Source organism: Coregonus lavaretus (genome assembly GCF_964263955.1).
Source record: "Coregonus lavaretus genome assembly, contig: HAP1_SCAFFOLD_627, whole genome shotgun sequence".
In the NCBI taxonomy this organism is placed as follows: Eukaryota; Metazoa; Chordata; class Actinopteri; order Salmoniformes; family Salmonidae; genus Coregonus; species Coregonus lavaretus.
Window position 1 is genome coordinate 147,629 of NW_028163644.1, and position 17,547 is coordinate 165,175.

General features: G+C 44.5%; 1 protein-coding gene across 1 annotated transcript in view; it reads right to left on the bottom strand.

Annotated features, from left to right (window-relative positions):
* LOC311117925 (tripartite motif-containing protein 16-like) overlaps window positions 1-15,908 on the bottom strand; it is a 44,291-nt gene extending 28,383 nt beyond the window's left edge. Inside the window, exons 1-4 of the mRNA XM_084192819.1 lie at window positions 15,303-15,908; window positions 14,785-14,880; window positions 7,661-7,894; window positions 7,475-7,480 (exon numbers count right to left, since the gene is read on the bottom strand). Coding sequence (XP_084048945.1) covers window positions 7,475-7,480; window positions 7,661-7,894; window positions 14,785-14,880; window positions 15,303-15,884 — 918 coding nt within the window. The 5' untranslated portion in view covers window positions 15,885-15,908. The remainder of the gene's footprint in view (window positions 1-7,474; window positions 7,481-7,660; window positions 7,895-14,784; window positions 14,881-15,302) is intronic.
* Between the last annotated feature and the right edge of the window lie 1,639 nt (window positions 15,909-17,547).

The following is a 17,547-nucleotide window of genomic DNA, read 5'->3' on the forward strand; positions in this document are numbered from 1 at the left end:
CTGCATGAAGGGAATCTGGAGCATTTCTTCTTCTTCTTAGCCATGTTGATGACCATAAACACTCTGGTGTTCTGGTGGATATCTTCCAGGTCCAGTATGAGAACCTCTCATGTATCAATATAGTCACTGTAGATGAGGCAAAGGACATGAGGATTTTCAGCAGTGGCGGCTGGTGAAAAATATTCTCGGTGGGGCTGTGCCATACTTTTTTTTTCCTGTAACCATCGCGATATATTTTAACACAAACTGCAGGACAGCAGTGCTCAGTGAAACATTCAGTAATTATTTAATGCCAATATTAAAAAGTTGAGGCATTCTTACACAAAAACATATTACACAAACCCAAGCCTTTCATTTGCATTTAAAGTGAACTTTTTACCATTGGTAGTAAACAGGCAACGCAACAGGCATGCTGTCAGAACAGAGTGGAAAGTGGACAATAACATGAAATTATTATAAAGTTTATAGGAAATCTTACACTGTATAAAAGGATGTATAATATAGAAATGGATATCAAGTGGATGAACTCAAACCTTTGACTGGAAGAATAGCATACAGTATTTTATGATCATACTAAATGTGACTAATTGTTAATGTGCTCCAGAACTGCAACAATTAATTGATACAAAACAACATATATACAGTAATATTAGCAAAGACACTATTAAGACTTTCTAGAGTACCATATATAACTGGATTTTTTATGCTAAGGTCAACTATATACAAAGAAACATGCGGCCAGAGCTGCTCTGTGTGTGTGTGTCTGTCATCTTATTTGTACAGGAATTTTGCCCGTCTGTCCTTCTGAGTGGCAAACCTCTCAATGACCCTTTGATTAAAGTCAGGAATGTCCCTGACAAGTTTCTTCTCCATGGAGAGCATGGCCAGAGCGTTCAGGCGATCCTGTGTCATGCTGTTTCTCAGGAAGGTCTTGATCCTTTTCAGTGTAGAGAAGCACCTTTCTGACTCAGCAGTTGTCATGGGTGTGGTGATGAGGATCTTGAGGAGGCTGGCAGTCTCTGTGAAAGTGCTCTGAAGGTTGTTCTCCATGAAGAACTGGTACAGGGGCACTGCACCACTACAAGCCTTGAACTCACTGTTCTCATAGATGAGGGACAGTTCGGTTTTGAGCTTGGCCTTGTTCAACATGGGGTACGCCTCCACGGTTGTTTCAAGCGCTGTATCGGGGAACTTCACACTGTGTTGTGGGAACAACTCTCCGTGCAATAGTGTTGCGCTGATGAGGTGCTGGGTGAAGGAGAACCTCTCTTTGGCATGACTCAGGATGGTATCACATACCTGTAAAAGATACATCATCAGCTTTAATTTGCAATTAAGCTATTTTGATGCAAGTGATCCTGACTGACACATGCCTATGTCCAACTCAAGTATATGATTACCAAGGTGCTGATTGTTCAGGGTTTTGGCTACATACTACCAGGCCTGAAAAAAGTTCTATGGGGAAACACTGACAATTACATCACAACTTACCTCTATAGCCAACCTCTGTTGTTCTCCTGGTCCCAGCATCCTCCGTCGCTTGATGGGCTGTTGCTGCTCGTCAGATGCGCTGTCCCCACACAAAGAGGGAATTGAGGCCCTGGGTCCAAAAAATAAAGTTTAATTTGATAACTTGCAATCAGACTTCTTAACTCACTGTAATTCCCCCTCAACACACAACCAGTGACTTTTATATATATATATATATATATATATAGACAGACAGACAGACAGACAGATAGTGTGTATATACACACAAACTATGTCTAGTAACTGCTTTTAACCTGTGATGTACATAATTAACTGATGTTATTACGTTTTAAAGCCTTTTTCTATTACATTTGTGAGAGGGATGCAACATAATTTTGTTCTGCTGTGCACTTAGCAATAAAGTTAATCTTCAATAACAACTAGGCCTCTTCTAGAAATTGACCTGGTGGACACCTGAATAATTATTACAAACTGTGTAGTACTTTCCTGCATTATTATCAACGTCTGATTGTGTCTTTTTGGACAAACACTTGTTCTCGTGGTCGAGTAACAACAACTGCGCTCCTTGAGTGACGGGGTGGTACTTGGTGAGAGAGGGAGAGAGACGACCCAAATTGCGGAGTAAACTAGAAAAACGGACGTTACACATGGCGGAGTGGCATTACCACATTTAACAAACCAAACATTGAAATACCGTTATAGAAGGTAAAGTAAAAACCCAAACTGGTCTGTGCATCAATACCGGTATATAGTAATATATAGGCAACATACCGTAAATCTGTATCAATTATGTATCAGTTTTACATGTGACCCATATCAAATTTGCGCATTCACACTGAAGGAGCACACAAATGCAATGCTCATTTGGCGTGATTGTCGTGGTAACACAGGTGAAAAAAAATCCTGAATGGTATCCTAATGGCAGCCATTTTGGTTAGGGAGAAATACAAACAACTCTACTGCCATACATTCCAATTAGACTGAAGGCATACAGTTGTGTCCAAATATATTGGGCTTTTCTTAAATAATTCCCTATTTCTTCTAAAATCAGTTGAAATTTGAGAGGAAAAAATGGGTCTCCACACCTTTAATTATATTTCTGTAAACTTAAGTTTACAATTGTAATTTAGAAAATATAGACAAATGTCATGGACTAAATTATTGGCACCCTGGAGCTAGTACTTGGTTGCACAGCTTTTGGCCAAGATAGCTGCCAACATATGCTTATTGTAGACATCAATGAGCTTGCTGCACCTTTTCTGCTGGCAATTTGGCCCATTCTTCAGCAGCAAACTGCTGTAATTCTTCAATGTTTGAGGGTTGCACTCCACCAACTTCTTTTTTCAGATCTTGCCAAAACTAATGTGGTCCCGTGTAGCTCAGTTGGTAGAGCATGGCGCTTGCAACGCCAGGGTTGTGGGTTCGTTTCCCACGGGGGGCCAGTATGAAAAAATGTATGCACTCTTAACTGTAAGTCGCTCTGGATAAGAGCGTCTGCTAAATGACTAAAATGTAATGTAAATGTCTTCTCTTTCCTTTTAAAATACTAAAACAAATATAATTGTGACGGCTCTATGATAATCACTCACTTTGATGACCAGACACATTTAGGCTTTTAAACTGTTGTAAGTGAACTATTCATCTTTCTAACAACATCTTTATCAGCCAATAGTAAATATAGTTATTTACCTGATGAAGACAGGGTCGATGTTCCTCTTCTGCAGCTGGCTGAAAAGCATGTCCACATTTGGCATGATCTTGTGGAACAGTGCCAGGAAAAAACTGAAAGCCTCGTCTTCGAGCATCCTCACAAAGCCCCCCGCCTCTCTGACAGTCGGGGCATCAAAGTTCCCAGAGTCTCTGATGGTCTGGAAACACGTTAGTGGGTGGAAACGTCAGTCGTCTCGTCAGCTTGAATGGCGATAAAATCAGCACTCTTTACTTCCTCCAGGATGTAATCCTTAAGCACTGACAGCATACATTCCAACAGCTCGTTCTGTATCGTCTTTGACGTGCCCTTAAAAACGGTAGCTGTCTTCAGGTGCTCCTCCAGCACACTGTCGAGGGAGGCAACAAAATCCACTAAGCCCCGGAAAATGCCGGGGTTGTCCGAGGAGTCAGTCTCCTCGTGCCCACGCAAGGCCAACTCAAAAGCCCCACAGAACTTCACACAATTGATAATTTTGGATAGAATGTGCCTGTTTTTATCCACCTCCTCATTGTGTTTCCTCACCGCAATCCTGTGGCCGTCATCCAGCTGCGTAGCAATGTTCACCCTTCCTAATACAGCTAGCTTTACAGAGTTGTCCATGTGTGCCCTGGTGTTCTCATGTTTCTTTACCTTCTCTGACAGGTGCTTCATATCCCTCACTCCGGTACCTGTCCATGCTGAATCTGACCCCGTCGTTTTAAAAAGCAAGCACGGAAAGCAAAATAAAGCATTAGCATCAGTGCACCCAGCTAGCCAAGCCTTCCTGGTGTACCAGCTACGGGAGAAGCCGCGCATATACTGCTTCCCTTTCTCGCTAGCCTGCTGTCTGATTGAGAGGTCAGGTTGATCTGGGCCCAGCTCTTTCACCCGAACTTTCTCTGACAAAGTTCTCCTCTCAAACGGATCTTGGAGGAGAGATTTCACCGAGTTAGGGTTGGGTCTTGGAGGAGTAACGTTTGCGTTCGCCATTGTCGTCTAGTAAAAATGGCGCCACTGGAGCCCGGTCCTTATTTTATCAGGGGCGAGCTTGGGGCGATAAAATAATCGCCCTCCTTGGATCCGAATTAAAATCGCTGATTAGCTACATTTTATGTCATACATTCATATCTTAAATTAGCAATTGGCTTAACTGCTACGTAGACCCGCCTCCTCGGGGCACTTTCTGTATCGCCCAGAGCTGACGAGGCGTTTGACAGGCAGAGGAAAGGTTGCGAATATGATTTTCTATCATATCTTACACATATTACTGTGTGCATTCCATATTTCAAACACACAAATATTGACATACTGATGTTTTTATTATTATTATTATTATTATTATGATTTTTTTTTTTTTTTTTTTTTTTTTTAAATAATTTTATTTAAGGGGGCGGCGCCCTAGCGCCCTCTATCGGCCAGCCGCCACTGATTTTCAGTGATACAAATTTGAGAATTTCCTTGAACCCCTTGAGGTGACCTGAACAAAGTATTAATATAGTCTGTGCAGATGAGACAGGTGACAGTATTGAGACAGGTGACAGTATTGAGACAGGTGACAGTATTGAGACAGGTGACAGTATTGAGACAGGTGACAGTATTGAGGCAGGTGACAGTATTGAGACAGGTGACAGTATTGAGGCAGGTGACAGTATTGAGGCAGGTGACAGTAGTGAGACAGGTGACAGTATTGAGACAGGTGACAGTATTGAGACAGGTGACAGTATTGAGACAGGTGACAGTATTGAGACAGGTGACAGTATTGAGACAGGTGACAGTATTGAGGCAGGTGACAGTATTGAGGCAGGTGACAGTTTTGAGACAGGTGACAGTATTGAGGCAGGTGACAGTATTGAGACAGGTGACAGTACTGAGACAGGTGACAGTATTGAGACAGGTGACAGTTTTGAGACAGGTGACAGTATTTAGACAGGTGACAGTATTGAGACAGGTGACAGTATTGAGGCAGGTGACAGTATTGAGACAGGTGACAGTATTGAGACAGGTGACAATATTGAGACAGGTGACAATATTGAGACAGGTGACAGTATTGAGACAGGTGACAGTATTGAGACAGCTGACAGTATTGAGACAGGTGACAGTATTGAGACAGGTGACAGTATTGAGGCAGGTGCCAGTATTGAGCCAGGTGACAGTATTGAGCCAGATCCACCCTAGCAGTCTCTCCTCCCCTGTGTCCCAGGAACCTAGACCTGAGTGTGGTGCAGAGTAGAGCAGTAGGAAGCAGCCTTCTGGCAGAGAAACTCCTGCAGTACAAGACCTGCCTGTGATTCCACGACACCATGGAACGCTCCTCCACAACAGTCTCCATGGAAACAGTGTTGTGACCTCTACACTACCTTAGTCCCCTGTAGCGCTGGACTTCCACTTGGTTTATTTATGTATGGACTGTGTTTTCTTTTCATTGACAGTCAGTTTTAGACATTTTAGATGGTTATAGACTTCAACCTTTGTGTTCCTTCCTGCTCCAATATAATGTGTGGGTGTATTATGTGTCGTCTATTTGTCTAAATGGATATATTGGTACATAGATGACTGGAAATAGCTGATTCATTGGGTCAATCAATTCAATAACAGAGCAATTCCAATGTCATGATGATGAGTTTTATTTTGAAAGATCACATTGATTCAGAAAACGGAATTGTTTGTATTCATACATGGACATGGGTGATTTAAATATTCTCATCTGTTCATAAATGGATCAACAATGATCCCAGTTTCTGATTTGACTGGTTTGCCAGTACTACAGTTTACATCAAGAGAAAAAGAGACCCATTTCCAGAGGATTGCAACAGCCAAGAGGTGATCAGGTAGACAGTAAAAGTCTGAAGTCTGAGTGTCAGTCTGTATGTGCCATCATGCCATCTCTGTAGCTCAATTGGTAGAGCATGATGCTTGTAACGCCAAGGTAGTGGGTTCGATCCCCGGGACCACCCATACGTTAAAAGAAAAAAAAATGTATCCACACATGACTGTAAGTCGCTTTGGATAAAAGCGTCTGCTAAATGGCATATTATAAGAGCACTAACAGATCTGGGACCAGGCTAATAAGAATGTGCTATGTTTAAAGAATTCTTTTTTTTACAATAATGTTAAAGAAGGGGAATTGAACCAGGTCGTAGGCCTGATGGAAGACTGTTAATAACCAAGAAGCTCTCCATCTATATATCTGAAATAGTTGAAATCATCTATATCTACTGGTAAATATTTTGATATATGATTTTGTACCAATCCCAAACCCAGGATAGAGGGGCTGAGTGAATGTGGTCTGGACTCTGTGGAGGAGGGTCATTGTGTCAGAGACGCTGTAGAAGGACAGAGTACCTGCCTTGTGATCCAGGTCCACTCCTACTCTGGAGGACTGAGGGCCTGATACTTTAGTCCTAACATTATTGTGTATGAACCAATAACCATCACTAGAGCACCCTAAACTCCAGGACTTGTTATTGTATCCAAATGCACCATCTCTCCCTGTTCTGCTGATGTCTTTATATGAGACTGCTGTAACACCCCTCCCACTCCACTCCACCTCCCAGTAACAGCGTCCAGACAGACCCTCTCTACACAGAACCTGGTAGTAGTATGTGAATCTGTCTGGATGAACAGGATATGGTTGGACTTGGCCTGTATAGGTCACCTTTCTGTTCCCTTCAGACAGAGAGAGGCGTGTGCCTGCTGTGTTTGGGTCCAGTGTGAGCTGACAGGAATCTGGGAGAAGAGCAGAGCAGAGACCAATGAGGGGAGTTAGAACAATAAGTGAAGTCAGATACTGTATCTACCCTGTCTTTGATTAGAGCACAGCAGAGATCAAATCAGAGAAATATGAGGAGTCAGATAGATACCCAGTCTTTGATTAGATCTACTATTGCTATATATTTCTAGAGGGATTGTTAGGAGTGTCAGTAAAAAGAGACTGTTAGTTACTTCAGAATAAAGAGACTCACATTGTAAGAACTGTTCTCTGGTCTTGGGCTCTGGAGGCAGTACAACATCCACTATATTCACTACAGACACATTCACAGAGAGAGGGAATGTTATCATCATACCATATTCCACATGTATATGACTAGCAGGGAACTTTCAATGGTCTAAAGTTGATGTTCTTATTATTTTCAACACACCTGTAGAGGAGATCTTGGTCCATTCTCCTTTAAGGACGTCTTCTAGTTTCTCTCTCAGTTCAGAAACAGTCTTACTCACATCTCCAAAGTACTGAAGAGGACGGACAACGATGCTGGGTAAGTCTGAAGATACACTGGTACCGGAAAGAGACTGATAACTCTGGAGAGAGAGAGAGAGAGAGAGAGAGAGAGAGAGAGAGAGAGAGAGAGAGAGAGAGAGAGAGAGAGAGAGAGAGAGAGAGAGAGAGAGAGAGAGAGAGAGAGAGAGAGTGAGAGGGAGCAGAACCAAATGATTGAGAGTTTTAGTTTCATATCACATGTATCAAGGCAGTTGAGTTACCTGGAGGAAATGGATGTGATCCTCTGTGTGTGAGAGCTGCTCCAGCTCAGTGCTTCTCTTCCTCAGCTCAGCTATCTCCTGCTCCAGTTGCTCCAGGAGTCCTTCAGCTTGACTCACTTGAGCCTTCTCTTGGGCTCTGATCAGCTCCTTCACCTCAGAGCGCCTTCTCTCAATGGAGCGGATCAGCTCGGTAAAGATCTTATCACTGTCCTCCACTGCTGCCTGTGCAGAGCGCTGTTAAGAGAGAGAGAGAGAGACTTGTCTTACTTTAATGAGCCATCCTCATTACACCAACACCCCCACTCCTAAAAACACATTGCGTGCCACCACAACCTCCACACAATCACATTATCCAGTACCCAACACCACAGTACAATACACCAACCAGCACCACATTCCAACCGTCCATCCAACCCCTCCTCTCCAGCCGTACAGACAGCCCCCCTGAGCCCCCATACCTCCTGAAACATCTCCACACTGTTGATCATTTTGTACAACTCCAACTCAACCCTAAGGCGTCAACAGTAATGGCATTACCCTGGCAACACAGAAAAAACATGATGAACAGTCTGTCATTGCAGAAAACGGACACCTCTCCCCAACTCCCAGGTCAACCCGAGCCAACCAGCTATTGGTGTCCAGGGCTCCATGTAATACCCTCCACTGGACGACCCCTGACCTTTCCAGCACTGGGAGCTTATAGAGCACCCTCCACCTATACCCTGCCATGCTCTCAGCCCCCACAACCCCCTGCCACTGATGCCCCTTCACTCCCGCTAAGCTCCTGATGTGTCTAACCTTGACACTGAGGGAGTCAGAACGCTGCCACCCTGACCATAAAATGTTTACTAACTTGCGCTGCAGGTCCACAAGCAGAACGCCTGGAAGCTGCGGATTTACTAATTTGCGTGCACTAATTTAAAATCACTAACTTGCGCTGCAGGTCCACAAGCAGACCACCGGGGGCGTTGAGAATGGCCAATTTAAGCCATAGAGACGATGCCAGCAAGTTGTTGATGATCAGCACCATCCCTCTGTATGCCACTTGGGAGATGAGCCACCTCCACTTCGTCAGCCTCGACACCACCGCTTGTGACACTCCTTCCCAGTTCTTCCTATCCCAACCCTCCAAGCCCAGATACACCCCAAGCATCTTGAGCCACTCACAGCCCCACTGCAACCCCCCTGGAAGCTGCGGAGGTGCCCTGTCCCTCCATGCCCCACATAACAGAGCCTCACTCTTGCCCCAGTTTCCCTAAGCAGAAGACACCCCCTTGTACACCCTCAAACTATTCTCCAGGGCCTGTAGGTTCTGCTCATCCCTAACCAACACAGACGTCATCAGCGTATGCTGACACTGCTATGCCTGTCCCCAACCCTATGCCTGGCTCCCACACTCCCTGTAGCCTCCTGCGTAGCAGGCCCAGAAAGGGCTCAATAACAAGAGTGTATAGCTGCCCTGACAGAGGGCATCCCTGGTGAATGCCCCTCCCTACCCAGACTGGCCTACTGAGCCCTCCCCACACCTTGACCATACATGAAGCCCCAGCATACGACCGCGACATTACGTGGTCCTCTCCTCTCCTCCAAAATTCTCCCCACAACCAAAACAACACATTGAACAGATATTCATGGTCCACCCTATCAAAGGCTTTTTCCTGATTATGAACAGATTGTCTGTGTTTGAGCGTCCTGGTACACAGTACGTTTGTTCCTTGTGTACAATAGAGTCCAGGTGGGACTTCAGTCTGTTAACGAGGACCTTGGTAAAGACCTTATAGTCCAAACAGAGCAATGCCACAGGCCTCCAGTTCTTTATGTCGCTCAAATCCCTATTTTGGGCAGGAGAGTCAAAGCCTCCCGTCTACAGCTTAGCGACAGCTCCCCCACTCCGACGCACTCACACAACACACGTTCTGTCCAATAATTCCCCAGAACTTTTTTATAAAAATCCACAGGCAGACCGTCTGAGAGACAGCAGCAGAGAGTTTGTGAAAGGCCAGGGAAAGGTCTATTTGATTTCTCTGTGACAGAGAGAGTTTGGAAAGGTCTGTGAGCAAAACCTGGGCGGCAGGTAGCTTAGTGGTTAAGAGCGTTGTGCCAGTAACCGAAAGGTCGCTGGTTCTAATCCCCGAGCCCACTAGGTGAAAAATCTGTCGATGTGCCCTTGAGCAAGGCACTTAACCCTAATTGCTCATGTAAGTCGCTCTGGATAAGAGCGTCTGCTAAATGACCAATTATAAATTATTATTATAATTATAAAAATTATAGAACCTGAGAACACCCAGGATAATAATAAAAATAATAATAATAATAATATGCCATTTAGCAGACGCTTTTATCCAAAGCAACTTACAGTCATGCGTGCATACATTTTTACATATGGGTGGTCCCGGGGATCGAACCCACTACCCTGGCATTACAAGGGCCATGCTCTACAGAGGACCACAGAGTTCTGCCCTCTATAAATCAGAGTACAACTCCACAACCGCAGCCTCATCTCCTCACAACAGAAGTTACCCACCCATCAGGCTCCCTCATCTCCCCACAACAGAAGTTACCCACCCATCAGGCTCCCTCATCTCCCCACAACAGAAGTTACCCACCCATCAGGCTCCCTCATCTCCCCACAACAGAAGTTTCCCACCCATCAGGCTCCCTCATCTCCCCACAACAGAAGTTACCCACCCATCAGGCTCCCTCATCTCCCCACAACAGAAGTTACCCGCCCATCAGACTCCCTTATCAAAGCGACTTACAGTCGATAATATATATATTTTTTGTGTATGGGTGGTCCCGGGGATCGAACCCACTACCCTGGCGTTACAAGCGCCGTGCTCTACCAGCTGAGCTACAGAGGACCAGGTGCAGACACATTTATGAAAGCAAAGACAAGGTCATTATTTGGGCTCTAAACACTAACAACCTACCCTTACACACCTCTTTTGCTACCCCTGCACTAAGATTTCTGCCATGGCATTTAAATGTTTTTGGTTTACATATTCCCCCAGTATTTGCCGCCGTTCATGTTAAGGAAGTCTAACCGTGAAATCTCCATAAGAGGTGGGAGGGAAATCACCACAATCAGAAACCAGTAGAGAAGCCCATAAAGCCGCCATGCCAGAAAAAACATCCATTTAAGCAGAATCTGAAGACATGCCCTTAAGAACCCATGACCCATTTTCTCAGCCTATACCGCTTCCTGGGTGAGAGGACACTAAACGCCTCATTCTTCATCACGTGTTGTACTGACCTTCCAAACCTTCCAGGATCAATCAAATAAGACTCCAGCAGAACCTTCTTTTTCCCCTTTAGTCTCCATCAGGAACCTAGAAAGTTATCTCACCGTATATACTGGGCCCTCAGCCTGACTGGCTGTCAGCTCTGGATCCAATGAGCCCATGAATGACATTTCAGAAGATTAGTTTAGTTCTCTCTCTGGATACACCACCACTCCACCACATAGGAAAACTCCTGCCTGAGCTTTTTACTGTCCCTTTTGAGGTTAGCGCATCTGAGTAGGGATTATATGGCCGGGGTTCAATACCTGTCCTACCTATCAATCATATTGCTGCTTGTAGCCTATAACTGATGATCCCCACACTAGAAACACCCAAAACTATCTGTGCTAGCAAACCCTGTGTTCCACCCCTCCCCTGTGTAACCTTGAAGTTTGTTAAGAAACAAACACTTGTCTACGAAAAGAGACATGTTTAACGGATTCCGCTTGGCACCCAGCCGAGAGCACACGGAAACCACTTGCAAATTTACCAAAACTAACCAACTACTTGGGGTCTGTTCGGAAGCAATAAACGGAGGCAGATTAGCCACCACAACTCTTATCGAAAGAGGCGACATCTGCACCAACACACCCCTCACAACAAGACAAACCTTTTTCATTAACACAACCACCGCCTTGTTCATTCTGGATGCAGAATGCAGATGTTCCGCTCCAACCTGTTCGCCGACCATGAGCAAAACTTCCTCCACACCTTTCTCCGGAACGGACCCGAAGCGACAGCGTTTCTTCTCCACTCAGTTGAGGCCATCACGCCGCCCTAACAAACTACCCCTACTCCCCCCTCAACTCTAAACGATAAACAGTAGAAACCAATAAACAAACCCTCCACCATCAGAAAATAAATCCAGAAAATACGCAAGAACCAAAAGAAAAAAGAATAGTAGCCCTCCTCACGAACCACAAAAATCTCACACAACAAACTTCTTCTTCTATGATATAATGGCGGTCCACAAACCAACGTTAAAGGTGCATGCCGCCACCTACTGTGCTGGAGTGTGTGGTCAATCACGGTTTCCAACATTTCTAAATCCTCCTACCTAACTCAGTACTTCTGAGAAAATAAAGAAGAGCCCTACTAACTTCTAATAGACCCTCCCCCATCCCCAAAATCCCTTCCAAACCCCCCCAACCCCGTCCAACCTCAATGACCCTACACTTCAATCTTTCCCTCTCTTCAACATACTTACAACAATATAACAACACATGCTCCACCGTTTCATCGAACATACCCCTCAGACACAATCCATTCCCATGCTTGCCAAACAGATTTAATGACGAGTTCAATTTACAATGTTCTAAGCACAATCGAGAAAACACCACCTCTTCCTTCCTAAACTGACCTTTGAATCTTGGTCCACCGACATTTCCCCCAACTGGACTATAATATAAATCCATTATACTTTGTGATACAAAATCAAATCAAATCAAATCCAATTTTATTGGTCACATGCGCCGAATACAACAGGTGCAGACATTACAGTGAATTGCTTACTTACAGCCCTTAACCAACAGTGCATTTATTTTAAACAAAAAAAGTAAGAATAAAACAACAACAAAAAAAGTGTTGAGAAAAAAAGAGCAGAAGTAAAATAAAAAAAATAAAATAAAGTGACAGTAGGGAGGCTATATATACAGGGGGGTACCGTTGCAGAGTCAATGTGCGGGGGCACCGGCTAGTTGAGGTAGTTGAGGTAATATGTACATGTGGGTAGAGTTAATGTGACTATGCATAAATACTTAACAGAGTAGCAGCAGCGTAAAAAGGATGGGGTGGGGGGGCAGTCCAAATAGTCCGGGTAGCCATGATTAGCTGTTCAGGAGTCTTATGGCTTGGGGGTAGAAGCTGTTGAGAAGTCTTTTGGACCTAGACTTGGCACTCCGGTACCGCTTGCCGTGCGGTAGCAGAGAGAACAGTCTATGACTAGGGTGGCTGGAGTCTTAGACAATTTTGAGGGCCTTCCTCTGACAACTAACTCTACACTCATTAAATACCCACTACCCCATTCCACTACTTTGACCCTATCTGCTCCTGCACCATGCCAACGGCCTGGGAGGACGGGACACCACAACTCAACACACCCTGTAACTCTTCTGAAGTCTAATCTTGTATGCCCAAATACTTCTCTGCAGCTGCCACCACAATATCTATTTTCTGTGATTTACGTTCCATTTCTGCGGTACAGTTGATAACCATTGCTATGAACTCTAAGAAGCTAACTTTCCTAAAGCATATGTCACTCGTTGGCCTATCCCTCTGTGATGGCACAGATCTACTACTCACAGGGATCCTCTCAGGATCTCTCACCCTTGACCCATCCTCCTCTACTTCCTTCACTGTCTCAGCATACGACACCTTCTGCACTACTCTGACTCTAGCCACCTCAACCTGCCTCTCTCGCACCGGACACTTCAGATCCCCAGCAACATGGGCATCCCAACAGTTGACACACACAACTTTATCCACCGAAACTACACAATCCTCTATCCCATGCCCTCCTGCAAACTTCCCACATCTTGGAATCTCCCTCCTACAAACTGCTGCGAAATGACCATAAACGTTGCACCTGAATTTATTGATTTGCCACAAAAGCTTGAATCAAGATAACTGATATATCATAACATGACTTTCTCTGGTAAAGACTCATAACTCAAAAGGACTGACTCCTCTGTTTCACCACGCTCACCACCGGGTCTGCGTCCCACCAAACGGCGGGAATCACAAACACCAGGAATCTTCAACTTGAATTTCTCCACCTCCACACTTAACGCTACCCCAGAAATCACTCCTTTCAATGGTGCCCTGTTCCTAAGAGCAAAGCAAGAAACAGATCTTGACCCAAGTTGTGTGACACGGAGCGGCCACTCCCTCTGGTCAGAAGAAACACAAACAAATATCACAAGTCCACTACAGGTTACCTTCACTGATTCAACTGCACCCAACTCCTTTCCCACCCACCCTGAAACCACAAATGGATCCGCCAAAAGGTATGGATCCACTTTCTCCTACAATGTAACTCCTACTGCACCAGATTCTTCTTTATCATGTCCATTGATGCCAGGCTCTGGTTCTGAGCTCTTCACCACACCTTCTACCTCACTTAACTCTCCCTCATTCATTTCCATTTCACCTCCAGAACTCAGTCTGGGGAATGGCTCACTCTGTTTGCGCTTGAGTTATAACATTTGAAATGTCTCTATTCCTTTGGAACTTTTTTGAGTGTAATGTTTACTGTTCATTTCTGATTGTTTATTTCACTTTTGTTTATTATCTATTTCACTTGCTTTGGCAAAGTAAACATATGTTTCCCATGCCAATAAAGCCCTTTGAATTCAATTGAATTGAGAGAGAGAGAGAGAGAGAGAGAGAGAGAGAGAGAGAGAGAGAGAGAGAGAGAGAGAGAGAGAGAGAGAGAGAGAGAGAGAGAGAGACGGAGACGGAGACGGAGACGGAGACGGAGACGGAGACGGAGACGGAGACAGAGAGAGAGAGAGAGAGAGAGAGAGAGAGAGAGGGCTCCATGTTAATCAGTCAGTCATGGGTACTCATGGTTATGCGATGAAGTAGCCCCGCCTGCAATTTCAAAATGAGTGTCGGCCCTCAGCCCATGTCCTCTTGGTGTAACGGTCAAGCTGTTGCTTTCTCCCGCGGTAGACCTGGTTCATATCCCGTCGGTTACATTAAGCAGTCTATTCTCTGAAAAGAGTCCAGACAGCATGTTCCCAACAGTGAGGTCAGTGGGATTGGATAGGGGCATCTCTCCCTCTCTCTCTGACTGGAGGAGAGAAGTGAAATGGTGTGTCTCCTCTGGTCAACAATACTCACCTTGAGACACTCCACAGCCTGTTGGAGCTCCTTCAGCTCCTTCTCTCTCTCCTGGAATCTCTGCTGGACGTTCTGCTGACTCATCCCCAGCTGCCTCTGTGGAGAATCACTCTTCAATGAGCTATCAAGCTTTATTTGTCCAGTAGATCAATAGTATAGTAATGGGACATAGGGCCCATAGAGAGGAAGGTCTAAAATCTTGAGGAAGTCCCTTTACCATATGACATTTTCTATGTTGCTATGTGAATGATTATAGTGTTTATGGTAGGTGTACATGTATCAAGGGGTTGAGACTGAACTTTGGACTCAAAAGGGCATTCGGAATGATAATGTTGTTTGACTTTAGAAAATGGTGATACATTTGGAGCAAACCCAATATACTCAAGGTTTGTGTTCATATTTGTTCTGCTGAGGATTGATTTCATTTGAATGATCTCATATTCAAACAGCCTTAGTTCCTACTCTATCTTTAATTATTTGTTTATCAGACAGTCACCAACAAGTAGTTCTGGTCTTACCTGTTTCTTAGTCCTCTCTGCTGCAGCTGACACTGTATCATGGCCTTTATGTTCATCCATTGTACACAGATAACAGATACACTGCTGATCGGTACGACAGAAAACCTCCAGTAGTTTGTCATGATCAGAGCAGATCTTCTCCTGTAGTTGTGCGGTGGCTTTGACCAGCTTGTGCTTCTTCAAAGCAGGAGATTCATAGTGAGATTGGAGGTGAGTCTCACAGTAAGAGGCCAGACACACCAGACAGGACATGAGGGCTTTCTGCTTTCTGGTCCCAGTGCAGAAATCACACGCCACATCTCCAGGTCCAGCATAGCACAGAGCAGGAGGGGGAGCAGCCTGGAGTCCTGTCTTCTTCAGTTTCTCCACCACTTCAGCCAACACAGTGCTCCTGTTCAGAACAGGCCTTGGCGTAAAGGTCTGTCTGCACTGTGGACAGGTGTAGACCCCTTTCAGATCATCCTGATCCCAGCTTTCTTTAATACAGCCCATACAGTAGCTGTGTCCACAGGCAGTAGTCACCGGATCCTTCAGTAGATCCAGACAGATGGAGCAACAGAACAGTTCCTGATTCTCTGCCATTTTGGTGCTCTCTCCCGTAGCTTAAGCAATGGCAGTGTCAAAGATTACTTTCTGTTCAGTATCAAAGATTACTTTGTGTTTCATGGAACTCTACACCAGAGGACAGGGAGGGGCTTCCTACTTGACTGTGTACTCTGTTTGTAGAGGGGGTGTGTTTTCTTCGATAAGGAAGTGTGACAGAGTGTTGGGTAGTAGCCAGAGATGTTCAGTATTTCTCTTACATCTATTTGAAATACGTATTTTAATGACTTCTGAGTATTTAGTCATTTGAATCACACTGGGCTGAACTAAACTTTTCAAAATACTAAATACTTTTCTATACCATTTTTTTTATTGTGATTCACATTTTGCATTAATTGAAAGTCGCACTGGATAATAGTGTCTGCTAAATGATTACAATGTAAATGTAAATGCAAAAATTAATAATTGCAATCACTGAAAAACTCAATTTAAAGGGATTCTTCGGGATTTAGGCAGTGAAGCCCTTTATCTATTTCCCCAGAGTCAGATGAACTCATGGACACCATTTTAATGACTCTGCATCCTGTATGAAGGAAGTTAGAGGTCGTTTTGGGAGCCGATGCTAACTAGCGTTAGCGCAATGACTGGAAGTCTATGGCATGCTAGCAGTTACTATAGACTTCATAGCGCTAATGCTAGTTAGAAACTTCCTTCAAACTGTAGAGACAAATAAATGGTTCCATTCATTCATTGATTTTTAGAACATTTTCAGGTCATTGTTTGTTTTCAGTGGAAAGTCCAAATACATTATTTTTCAGATGTTGGGGGTAAAACTGGCAAAGCTATAATGTTTATTTATGCTCCATAAAGTTGTCCTAGAATCTGTTGTTACCCTGACCTCTCCCACAGATTCCATCAGGTTACTACATTCAGACCATGACCTCTAACCTGCACCTGAACAGCTTCCTCCTGCCCATCGGTGCCATGAACGTCATCAGCATCCTACCTCTGCTGCTGCTGGCCCCTCTCATGGAGTGTGTCACCTCCTGCTACCTGTCCATGGAGAAAACACCCTTCTCCCACGCCAGAGTCATCAGTAAGCACACACACACACACACACACACACAAACACACAGAGAGAAAGACACACACACACACACACACACACACACACACACCCTACTGGTGTACCTGCCCCCTACTGGTGTATTAGAGACAGACAAGAGACGTTTGAACCAAATGAATGCTTCTTTCTCTTCCCAGTCTTCCTCTCTTCTCTGTTCCAGGCTCTGTGATCTCCTTCCACCTGACACCCAGTCATATCAGAGGCATTTCCCTGCACTTCCTCCCCCTGTGGATATACTGCTACATAGATGACTGGAAATAGCTGATTCATTGTGTCAATCAATTCAATAACAGAGCAATTCCAATGTCATGATGATGTGTTTTATATTGAAAGATCACATTGATTCAGTAATTGATTCAGAATACAGAATTGTTTGGATTCATACATGGACATGGGTGATTTAAATATTCTCATCTGATCATAAATGGATCAACAATGATCCCAGTTTCTGATTTGACTGGTTTGCCAGTACTACAGTTTACATCAAGAGAAAAAGAGACCCATTTTCAGAGGATTGCAACAGCCAAGAGCCAAGAGGTGATCAGGTAGACAGTAAAAGTCTGATGCCTGAGTGTC